General features: G+C 33.1%; 1 protein-coding gene across 1 annotated transcript in view; it reads right to left on the bottom strand.

The window, feature by feature from the left end:
- Ranbp17 (RAN binding protein 17) overlaps nt 1-12,945 on the bottom strand; it is a gene marked incomplete at its 5' end in the record, with an annotated part of 334,601 nt that overhangs the window by 103,350 nt on the left and 218,306 nt on the right. Inside the window, 2 exons of the mRNA XM_033761473.1 lie at nt 6,569-6,649; nt 7,687-7,760. Coding sequence (XP_033617364.1) covers nt 6,569-6,649; nt 7,687-7,760 — 155 coding nt within the window. The remainder of the gene's footprint in view (nt 1-6,568; nt 6,650-7,686; nt 7,761-12,945) is intronic.

Below are 12,945 nucleotides of genomic sequence, written 5' to 3'. Positions count from 1 at the left end.
AGGAATTTTCCTATCAGTGATGTTAATAAACAGTAAGTCATGTTTTGACAATAGAATATTTATGGATGCAATAAACAGAACATTCACAGGAAGAAGCTCATCTGCCAAAGATACATTTTCTGTAGAGCTGCATCTGTGTTCTTTGTACCAAGGCCAAGCTCACTGCCTTTTAATTACATACTAAAGAAAAATAAGTAAGAAATTTTACTTTTTTTAAATAAAGAAAAGAATTAGAATCCATTGGAATACTTACATTCTTTTACAGGAATTCAATTCCAAACTAGTTATGGCCTTAGAAAATTTGTAATTTTAAAAAAAGCACATGGGTACATCTTTATGAACTGAAAATTTGAAAAGGACCTAGTTGAGTATCAGAGTTTTAAAGTAGGGAGAATGCAACACGTGGTATTTAGAAGAGGATAATAAAGGTGTCAAGGGGAAGGTAAAATGAATTTTCTTGACCCAAGTATAAAGTACAAATTAAGATTGTGTGGTGAATCAGGGAATTAGCAATGGGAACTCAATAAGGTATTATTTAAGGACTCAAATTCAAATCAACAATTTTACTTGGATCTAAGAAGCAAATGGATGCGGTTTTGCACTTTTGGGAAGAGAAATGATCAGATCAGAGCAATACTTAAGGGAGGTAATCTTGGGAAGCAAGAATCTAAAGAATTTGGTGAAAGTCTGAAAAAGGGAGCTAGAGAAGAGTAGAGCAGATTCTCTTTCTTGTTCTTAGTACAAAACATAAGTAAACAGAGGAGATAAATTATGTGACTTTCCTTCTCATGGCTGGTAGAGACAGAAAGCGAAGAAATAAACTAACATTTCTTTTGATGAGAAATGTTAATAGACATATGCCTGAGGGATGTATGCTGAAACTAGTTTTATTTAACATTATCACAAACCATCTGGAGATGGTGGTATTCAGTGAAATACAGCAGTGCACTTCAACATTATTTCACAAAAGCAGAATTAGTGTTTATTATAAAATATTTCTCTATAATAGACATACCCAATTTTATTTCTGCCTTACGTTCTCATTGCTGAGACATAATACCTGAAACCTACAACTTAAAAGGAGGGGGGATTTATATTGGCTTACTGAATTTTCAGTCTATGGTTGACTGGTTCCAAGCAGAAATGGCACAGTGGAAGGACCTGGCCAGAGGAAAGATGTTCACATCATGATGACCAGGAAGCAGAGGGAGAAGTGACCAGGGGAGGAAGATATAGCCTTAGGTCATGCCCCCAGTGACCTACCTCTTCCGACTAGACACTCCCCCCATACTAAGTCAGCTACAGTTATCCCAGAATCCAATCATCTTCCAAAATCTCTGCTTCTGAGCACAAGTGTTTTAGGGGGGGTCATTCTTGATTTTAACCACAACAACTTCCATCTTTCATTGTTATTTCATCCTAGACATCGATTTCATCTCTCATCCTCTATTCTTTTCCTGACTCCCATCACATTCAGAATTCACACACAAGTGGTGGAAAGGCTGGAGCCAGGGTGTAAGTATGTGCTGGATTGTACATACTTGATACACAAGTAATATACTTACTGGTTTGTTATAAGCTGTATCTAAACAGTGTTGAATAAAATGGCTCCCTTAAAGTAGTCATAAGCAGAGTCATATACCCACATTGCTTTAAGGTGTAGATTTTCAGAAAATTAGTATATAATTTGAGTTAAAGAAAACAAAACTGTTCTGATAAAAAACTGACTTTGGGATCTTAAAAAAAATAGGAAAGGAAGCCTAGAATTAGGGTCAATTCTTTTAGAATTTAAAACTTGTGAAGGCATTATTTATATTTTACGTATCCTTTTGTCCTGCATTTAGCAAATGTTTACTAAGTATTTGTTGAACAGAAAGTTGATAGTAAAATCACATAAGTCATTGAGTATGGAATTAAATTTAAAAATCATTATGTTAAATCCAGACACTGTATGCACATCTAGTTATTGTACTTAAAGAAGGAAACAAAGACAAATGAAGCCATGGAAGGCACGGAACTGAAAAACAGAATCATCATGGTGATCAAGTAGCTTTGACAGAAAATGGACTCTGGCTTACAAAAACCAAAACAACTGAAATACACTAACAGACAAATATATTTCCAGCACATGTGGAAGGGAATTATATTCACCAAATTCTGGGGTACAGGAGCTAAGAAGACAGTTCTAAAATCTTAAGATGGTTAGTCTGAAGCCAAATGGAAAGAATCATTTCTTTTTCACAGATAATCAAGGCTAGCTTCCCAGGTGTGCAAGGTGCTTAGAAAGGTCTGATCTTGGTTTAATGCTCTGATGCTGGAGTCTTAAATTCTTTATTCTCTTAAACAAGGGATTCCACTATTTAAATTTTATACTTAGTCCCCAGGAATTAGGTAGGTGGTTTTGCAATAGTATACAGAAGTCATTAGGCCTAAGAAATTTTGATGCTAACAATATTAATAAAATGGAAAATGAATTTGGATAAATTCATGAATTAATGTACAGTTTTCATGTACTCTTAATTATTGTATTCTTTTCATGGGATTTGTTTTTAAAAGGCTAAATGCATTTTGGGTTTTCTCAAACCTTTGAATATTATGTGATGAAGTACAAATACCAACAGAGGCCCTGATACAGAATGAAATTTCTTATAATTATATATCTGAAGCCCAAAGTCACACATTATAGTGCTTTAAATCTAGATAAATAATAAGTTGCAGCAGAAATATTCATCAATTATTTTTCAAAGTAAGAATGACTTCAACTTATGATCAACAGAATTTTAGAAGAGATTTAACACCTTCCTGTATATTTTTCTGCATTTAAAATGAGCAAATTTATTATATTGCTCATATGATCCTTATTCTCTGTCTGATTTTCCTAAGTAGCTTCCCTGTTCCAATCAGTGGAACAATTTCTCCTCTTCCCCATTTAGAAAGAAACTAGAATTTCCAATAAGAAAACATTTTAAAGCAGAGGAAGGATTCCCAAGTACTGAACCTGACTGTAGAGAGCTGGCCCTAGACAGAGCCATTTTAGCTCTATGCATGTTAGAAAGGTATTTAGAATTAAGAAGTCTTAAAATTTCATCTTAGAAATTTGAAAACATTAAAAAGTTACTCAAATATATTCGCAAAATGTATTATATATGCCCTGTGAGTCTGGTAGAAAATAAATTTTCTTGCAAAAAAGGACAGTGGATTTAAAAATTTGCAATACTGCTCTAACTTAGAAAGCTCCAATTTAGTAAATAGCAACATTTGGATAAAAGGCTACAGACTAGTTATAATCTGAGGGTCATGTAATGGCAGCCTCCTCAGTTCTCACATTATTATATAGAGAACTAGATCACTATATCTAAAAATGTCAAGTCAGTCCTATGAAGAACCGCCTGTGGGAAAAGTACCCGACTTTCTATTTAGGACATAATTCCACTTGGTCACTCTTTTTTCCTTTGGCTGTACTGGTGATCAAAACTAAGGTTATTCTACCACTGGGCTATATTCTCATGTTTTTTTATTTTTATTTTGAGACAGAATCTCATTAAGTTGCCCAGGCTGGCCTCAAACATGCAATCCTTCTGCCTCTCCAGTAGCTGGCATGACAGGCATGTACCACCATTCTTAGCTGAGCTCTATTTTCTAATTACTTAACAGAAGTTTTCAAAGTATAGGCCCTGAACCAACTTCACTTGAGGCTTCTTAAAATTTTCAAGCTCTGGTCTAGTAATTTTTATCTTTACAAGCACTTACACTCTGATGCTAATTTTTAAAAGTCAATTTTATTGGTACATTTAGTTATACAGTTTAATGACATTCATTGTTGGAAATTTACACCTTTACATAATTCATCTTGATGCTGATGCTCACTAAATTTTGAGGCCATTGTTTTAAGGCAACTGAAGGCTTCTCAGCATTTCCTAAAAATGAAATATTTTTCAATTTCAACTCCAAGTGGTCAGATAAAGAACAGCAAAGTTCAGAGACTGGCTTCAGACACCAAAAACATTAAGTAAGGTTCATCCAAAGCAGGTAAAATACATAAAGCAAAACAAAAATGTCTGGAGATAATATTATTAAGAAACCAGGAATATTTTTAAACTTTACTGTATGAAAACATTAATATTTTAAGTAAAAATATTCTGAATATAACAAAACTAGAATTCCATTAATAGGAGCCAATGGGTGATCATTTTTATCTTATATAACTTTCTATAGCTGAACAATGCCATCTTATTTTTAATACAGAAACAATGTATGGCTTTAAAATAAAAAACATTCTAATAAAGAAATCGATTGGAAACAACAAAACATACATTAGGTAACCAGTGACTGCACTGAAATAAATACACCACTCACATATTCCATTATGTAAATGAATTCAAAGATATTTCATGACTGATCAGCTAGAAGGGACATAATGATTTATAATTCAAATAACTGAGCACTGAAATCAAATTGAGCTAATATATATTTCTAAATATGCAAACTTCAAATAATTGTTAAAAAATATAAATCAATGTACCTATGTTGAAATTATTTGTATCCCTTGGTTTAAAACACTACAGTTTTAAAACTTTTATCTAATACATTTTCTGAAAATGATTTTTTAATTAAGTTTAAGAAAATTTAAAAGCAATATATAGCTTGTAAAATAAAAGATTATAATATCTGGATTAAAGAATATATACTAGGTATAATGTGATAGAAAAAGGATCTTAAATAGCAGATATAAATAAATAACGTATTATGTAAATTACACTAAAATAATACAAATCAAACTAGTTTCATATTACATATCAATTTCAACCTAAAAAATAGGGTAAATCTAAACAATAGATATATACTATGAAATGACCGAGGCTTCTTTCCAGATATGCTCTCAAAGTAATTCATTGTGAAAAGGCCGGAGTTTGCAATACAGGAAGTACTTATAAACCACTTCATATGTTAGAAATAAAGAGTATTTCAGCATTATTATTAGAAAAAAAAATACAGGTTGAATTTTTTTAATAAGAAAAAATACATATCTTAAAAAGCCAAAATGACCACTAGAATTGGGTTGTACATCACTTTCCAGTAAAAAAGAAAAACAGCCTAGACAGGTGTAATTTATCATTTTTCTGATTTAATATCAAAGAAATATATTAAAATAATAAAAAGAATCCTGAAATCCTCAAAATTTGTAGTGATAAATAGCCCTCCCTGTCTTTATTGCATTATACCTACTAACAGAAATATTGCATGGTGGATTTTGCCAGACAAGGACGATTATTTTCCAATAAAAAGTTGCATATTAAATTCCAGCACAAAAGTGGGTGTCTAATACTTTGGAAATCTTTTATGGTTTGCCAAGGAACACAATTTTAAACTTAACTAATACAAACATATTCCTGGAATGAACCTACATTAAAGCAACCCATTTTCAGAATTTGTCCTCATATTTAAATATCAGCTAATTTCAGTAGTTAACTAAATCAACATTTATTTTTCACTATATCTATATATTTGATAGCTAACAACTACAACACAATCTTCACTGTTTTTTCTTATCAACTTTAGTATATTAAAAAAGAATGATTTCTGTTTTCAGACAAAAATTTTGCTAATGGGGAACATGAAATCTTGTTTTAGAGTAGATAAGATGTTGATTTGTTCATGTCAATAATCAAAGTTGTCAAAAAGCCTATCATTTTCCCCCAATTATTTCTTTATGCTTCTCAATTAATGAAAATCATGTTTTCAACTGATGAATGTTAGAGATATATGGAGTCTGCCAAAAAAAGTGTATACACTCCTGAGCAAAAGAAAAATAGTATGATGTTTTTTCAATAGATAGTGTTACCCTCGTATGGGGGACCCTAGAGGATGTCATATATCATGGAAAACTCACTACACTGTGGGCCCTTAGAGAAGAAATGGGAAATTCATATGCAGCAATCTCAATGACAAGGTTACCCAAGCAACAGTAGTAAATGTCTGGAAGCTCATGGCCACCACTTTGAGCACCTCTTGTGATTGTAGAGATCAAAGGTATTAACTTGTATTAACTTTACATTTTCTCAATAAATTCAGCATTAAAATATTTATATACTTTTTTTTCTCCCTGAAAGTGTGTATACTTTTTTGACGGATGCTACTTTTGCTCTTAGGAATTCAGTTTTTATAAAGTAATATTTTCAGAATATCTAGACCTTCTTAAAATTAGTTACTTGCTTTCTTTTAGAAGGATTTCTGACAAGCATGAAAATCCATGGACTTACACATGTAGTTGCATATTTTCTCATGTAACCATCTATTAACCAGGGGGAGTATAAACAAAGTAGTTAAGAATCTATATATCCATATAAATTCAGTTATGACTCTGACTAAATGCTTCATAGTATACAGCTGTTATAAACCTTTCAAAACCTGTTATGAACCTTTCAAAAATGAGCATTTGTAGATAAGCCTAAATGAAAAGAGTTAAACAAAAACTTTAAAATTTAAGCAAGGGAAATAGCTGGACAATAGAATAATGTACTTGTTAGGTTGTTAACATAAGGTATCAGATATATAGTGAAAAGGATATCCAACAGAAAGATCATTTAGGAACTGAAGAGTCCTTGAAATTACAGGCTCACATCTTCCCCAGTATTTAAGATTTGTAACACTAAATATAAAAGAAAAGTTTTAAATGATAAACTTGTATAGGGAGAATGACAGAAACACATATATAGTTTCATAATTTTGATGACTTAACTCATAAAATGAAAAGTAGGTTGAAATTCCAATGGAATATTTTTCTTTTAACACGTAAAAATGTTATACAATCTACAATGAAGATTGCTTTCCAAATGGTGTATAAGTCCATAAACTACTTTTGTAAATTAAAAAGTCTAAGTGTTTCACAGAAGAATTAAGTTTGTAACCAAAATAAACACATTAGGGAGTCAAAGCAGGAGTCACAGAGGAAGTAAAATAGCAGCTTATAGTTACTGCCAAAAAGGAATGATCAAATTGTAACTCCGAAATTCATTTCTCATGATTTTTATCTAGTTTTGTTTTCTGCAAGCAAGACATTGCTATCTATGAAACATAAGAGCTTGCTTCCAAATGCAAATTTAGGCTAACTATACAAAGTTTTATCTATGACTAAAAACCAGTTAATTCTGCTAGTGTTGTAAGTATAATTTAAGGACATGAGTCCTTATTCCCATGAAACAACATATATCCTTTTCTCAAGGGGATCAGACCTCTCTCAGTGAGTTCACTTCACACAAACTCTTCAGTTGGTCTCTGAAATTAAGCATTTTCTTTTTAATTAAGAAAAGGCTGGGGCTGGAGATTTAGCTCAGCGGTTCGGTGGCCTGCCTTGTAAATGCAAGGAGCAAAGTTCAATCCCCGATACCAAAAAAAAAAAAGAAAAGGCCACCTAACTAAATTGAAGAGTCAACATCTATAAATCTTGTAAAACAATGTTCTTATACTGCATACTTCAGGTGTATGGCTATTTTGATTAATTAAAGTGTTCTCTGGATGTCTAGTTTAAAATGTGAAATTGTTTCAATTTAAAACAATGTTAACGTCTTAAGAATTAAAGCAAAATTAAAAAATTCTGTTAAAAATTAATGTTAAAAATTTTAAATACAGTAAGAGGACTAGATTTAAACAACAGAAGAAAAATTAAAACTCAAAGCAGAAACTCACATTTTTGTCATGAATGTTTCCAGAACATGGTTGTCATCTGTTATTCCTAAGATTTCTGACATACGGGCATATACCTGTATGAGAAAATTTTTATTGTTAAAATCTTTATTATTAACATACATTCTCAAAAGATTATTCAAATTGAACAAATTAAGATTTAAAGCACTATTACCACCACACCAAAACAGGGAGTGCAGGGAGTAAATAAATGAAAGATTAAAAAAGTTTTACAATAATTTAAAAATTTAGTAACTTTTGCTTCCAGGAAGTATTCCTGATTTGAAATATAAACACACACAAACATACTCACATACCCAATTTTAACTCCCATCATATAACATAATTTTTTTCCCTTCAAGGTGGTACCCATCCCTGCAAAAGGCTGGAAAGTAGAGTTCCTTAATAAAAGGTTCCATTAAAGGTTTTTCCTTATAGTCCAGATTTAAAAAAAAAAATGTCAACTAATTCAAGCTAATGTAAGGCAGTTAAAGAAATAAGGATCTAAAATTCAAGATAACAAATTTATAGAAATCCTCCCCACATATCTCCTAATAAAGTTCCCCCCAAATATAGAGGTAGGTCTTACTTTCAACACTGAAACGGAAATCCCAAGCTCTGAGATTCTCTGTTGAAAACATTACGCCCTGGGAATCCAGTAAGCTTCCAATTAGGGATTGTTGGTTGCAGAATAAGGGGTGCAGACTATTTCAGTCTCAACTCCAGCATCATTAGACTTAAAAACATATATCCCAATTCAAGTGGGAAAATGCCACCAGCAGCCAATGGAACATTCCCTAACAGCCTGGCAAAGCTGAGAGGTGGGCTGACACCTCTACTCCCTGATGCTCTGGTGTGATTCCAGGTCATCCCTGCCAGACACCAGCTGTAAGGGATTTCCCTTCTGTGATTTCACATGATTGTGCTCTCAACTTCTCCTGATTTGCTTAGAAAGTATGGCAAATGAGCTTCTACTCTTTGACTTTTGTTCATATTTAAATACCAACCTCATATACTGCCAGAAGTCACAATGGTAAGGTAAAAATCATAAGACATCCCTCAGAGTCATAGGGTCATAGAGAAGAGGCAAGCTGTTCCTTGCAAAAATCTCTTATCTGGATTTTTCTTTGACTTTTTTACTAGTATATGTCTGTGATATATAATAAATACTTTTTTGGGTGGGAAAATCATACATAAACACATCAAATCTTGATCCTTTTAACAGCCCATTTTCCACCCCTCTTCCCCTATCCTCAGATATAAAACACCATTTGAATTAGAAGCTGTGTTTCAGCTTTCAGCATGAGTCCTATGTTTGGAAGGCTCCTCTTCAGGTTGGTAGAGTGAATAAAGAGGGAGAGGAAGGGAGAAAAGAAGGGGATGATAAAAGGGAAATAAAAAAAAAAGAGGGGCAAAATGGTGAAGAGAAAGACTTTCATTCAATTTTCTGTTACCTCTTCTGCTAAGAGCCCTACAGAAAAGCATTACAGGGCTGGGGATTTGGCTCAGTAGTTCCGCTGCTGGCCTCGCACATACAAGATTCCAAGTTTGATCCCAGGTACGAAAAAAAAAAAAAAAGTATTTCAATGATTATCTGTAATTTTGCCCATGAGAGTAGGTCTTCATCTCTTGAAAGAGTGAAGTGATCACTGTGGCTCCTAAGGAGTTTGGGGCAAAAGTGGAGCTTGAGAAAGAACTCAGTGATTCTCAGTGATAAGAAATGCTTCAGCAAAATGTGGGCTCAGTGGAAGAATAACATATAGAAAGAGAAGTTTATTTAGTTCACCGTGATGCAAAACCTCTCATGGGTAGGAGTACTAGAATTGGGACCCTTGGAAAAGGTGATATTGATATGATTTACAGCACACAAAGTCTTTCACAACTTTTCCCCAACCTTGCTCCTCAATTTCAAGACGTAAGGAAATACTAAGGGATCACTGAGACTTATACAATCTCAGATCTCTAAACGTGTTCATATAGACCTCATTTTGCCCAAATCATTCTTTTTCCTTTTTCCTTGATTCCCACTCAAAGCCATCTCCTGAGGCCTACCTCTATCATGGAGCTGACTCTAATTATTTAGTTGTCCATCTCTTCCACTACACTGAAAGCTCCTTGATGGGTGATACTGTGCCTTTCTCTTTGTGTTCCAACATCTAAGACGGTATTTGTCAAGTTACTACCACTTGTGTGTTTAATGTGTAATGGTGAAAATCATGGCCCGGATTTGGAGGGATTGATTATATGATAATGTGAGTACTGAGCAATGAAAAATGAAGGATTTTTTTCCCTATTATGCACATACTGGATTCTATAGACAAAAGATGAAAATCACAAATACACAAGAAAAAGAAAAGCAGTTACAAAGAACAGTTTACATTGTTTTTAACCTAGTAATTGATTATTATGGTTATTTTATTTATTTATTTATTTTTCTGGCACCAGGGATTGAACTCAGGTCCTTGTGCTTGTGAGGCAGGCGCCGGAACCACTGAGCTAAATCCCCAGTCCTACTATGGTTATTTTTAAACTTTACCCTTGTCAAATGAGATCTTTCAAATAAGTCTAGTTTCTAAAGAACAGAAAGTACTGGGGACCTGATACCCAACTGCCTCTCTTCCTCTGCTCACTTTGCTCTTTTCCACAGCCACAAACTGTGCCCTTGGAATGGATTTTAGAAGCATTTTCATTTAACAAAAGATGAAAACATGAATGGGTATGTTTTAAACTAGCCCTACTACAACTCAAAGCACAAATTATCCTAAAGGTACATATGGGATCATCTTTATAGGTAAATAAAATGAACATAAATTCCATGCTTTCATGTATTAATTTTTTGGAAAAGAAATGACTACGTTATTGTCTCAACTGGCTTAATTTATTTTGTAATTATCTGTTATCTCTTGGTTAATTTTCTTGTTTTGTAGCACCTGATGACTATAACGTACTTTTCTAAAACCAAACTTTACATTTTCAGACTACAAGTTCTACCCTTTATGGCAAAACTCAGAATTAATTCAAATTAACTTAATTATGCTATATTGAATAATAAAAATAAAATAATTAAAACGTGATTTTTAACACTTAAAATATTTTCTTAGAAAACGTTTCTTTAAAAATTGATGGTTCCTACCAAGAGAAAGTTTTCTGTTGTGACCCTGGCATTAAAGAGAGGGGGAAGCTAAGCAAGCAGGTCTGTTGTGCTTTGCTGTCAAAACAGTTTCTTAAAGCACCAGATTTAAACCAATAATATACTTTAGAAAACAGACAACATTGACACATGGCAGTGCTTTAATCCACAATTATCCTTGTAACTCCCACCATTCCTTTTATCATCCATTAGCTTTGATTCCCATTATCCCATCTAGAACTGTGTCAACGCTTTTATCCTTGGGGATTTCTCTCCACTACTAGGATCTGACAGTCAAGCTGGAGTACTAAACAGGATCATTATCTCTTAAATCCACTTATCTGATCTACTGAATAGCAAATTGAAAAGCTCATTAAGAGCAACAATCTGATTTGTTTTCTCCTGTGACAGAGTCATTTAAAATCAATGTATGATTACAGCATTTCTTTTAAAAGACTCACATTTTCCTAGGCACCTTATCCTTCAGCAAACATGCAGATAATATGAAAATGTCTCCTAACATTTGGAATTTAATTATACAATAGATGAAGATAATTTGAAGGTGAGAAGTAATGTGTTTTGTGAAGACATATACACAGAATTATTCATTATAAAGCACAAGTCAAACAAAATTTTCTAGAGAAAACAATTCTAACACTTTTTAATACTTTTCTGCATCTTTTATTACTTCATCAAAAATGCTTTTATGATACCAAGAAAAAAAAAACACATCATAGTAATCATTTCTAAAGGAAGCACCCAGGAGTTGGCATAGGGACTCAAGAACTCACTCTCAGCTCACAGATTTGTAATCTTTAATTTCAGAACCTATTAAGATAATTTCACCATAATAAAAACTAAACAAAAAAATCTAAGAGGTGTAAGAGTAAGCCATTAGTCATTTTTCAGAGAAGGGTGGACAATAGATGACATTAGGTAAATTGTTATTCCTTTGGTTATATATTTCACATAGTGAGAGATGTACCCATTGTAGCCAAGTTTTTGCCTGCTTCACTTCAGTTCTTCCCCCTTTCTTTCCTTTTTTAAAAGTATATTTGCATTTCTTTACCACTTTCTCTGTGAACAGAGATAATACTCTTCTATTTCAATCATGCATATTATTTAATGTTTGTTAATGGAATAAAAATAATGTTAAAGTGTATATTTTGGCCAATTTCATTTCATTCATAACATTTTTACTTTTTTTTTGGTACCGAGGATCAAACTTGGGACCTTACACTTATGAGGCAGGTGGCGGAACCACTGAGCTAAATCCCCTACCCACATTTGTAATATTTTTAATCAAAGGAAAACAATTTATAAAGCCACGCTTTCTTGTTTTGTTTTTATAAGGAACTCTTTTTCTTATAAAAATATATTCAAAATTCTATTCCTGAAAGTGAACACTGGTAAATCTCTGTCATTTAAAAAGGTATGGGGCCAGGGATTTAGCTCAGTGGTGCTGCCGCCTGCCTCACAAGCACAAGGACCTGAGTTCGATCGTGGTACCCCAATAAATAAATTTTTTTAAAAAAGGTATGCGGGTCGGGGATTTAGCTCAGTGGTTCTGGCATCTGCCTCGCAAGTGCAAGGGCCTGAGTTAAATCCCCGATACAAAAAAAAAAAAAGGTATGGTTTTAGTGCTATACTATATATATTCATTATATTTTTGGAAATGCTCTCCCTGAAGATTCAATAGTAAGTTTCCTTCTTTAAATCTTTCTTTAGCACATCAATTGCTGCAAGCTTGTTGGAATTGAATAGAATATGATCTTACTAGTATTAATTTTCCATGTAAATAAATGTTTCCTCCACTGTTTCAAGCATTTGCTCCTGGAGGACAGGGAAAGTATCTGTTTCCACAGTACTTAGAACACTGTTTGATAAACTTAATAGAGGAGAAAGAGTATAGATTTTGGTCCCAAAGATAACGAGACTTGAATTCTGGATCTACCACCAGGTAAATGTTACTGAAAGACTCTGAATTTTGGTTTTTTAGCTGTAAAACAAAAATGATGATTGATGATGATAATAATAAATACCTACTTTATGTGTTTTGGAAAGATTAAATGACTCCTAACTCAGAAATTGGCATTTAGTAGTTACTTTGTTCGCTATCCACTTGGACGGAC

Source organism: Fukomys damarensis, unplaced genomic scaffold (genome assembly GCF_012274545.1).
Source record: "Fukomys damarensis isolate Sample0158 unplaced genomic scaffold, DMR_v1.0_HiC HiC_scaffold_9, whole genome shotgun sequence".
NCBI lineage: Eukaryota > Metazoa > Chordata > Mammalia > Rodentia > Bathyergidae > Fukomys > Fukomys damarensis.
The sequence above is the reverse complement of the archived record's forward strand: the minus strand, read 5'-3'. Positions and strand labels throughout refer to the sequence as shown.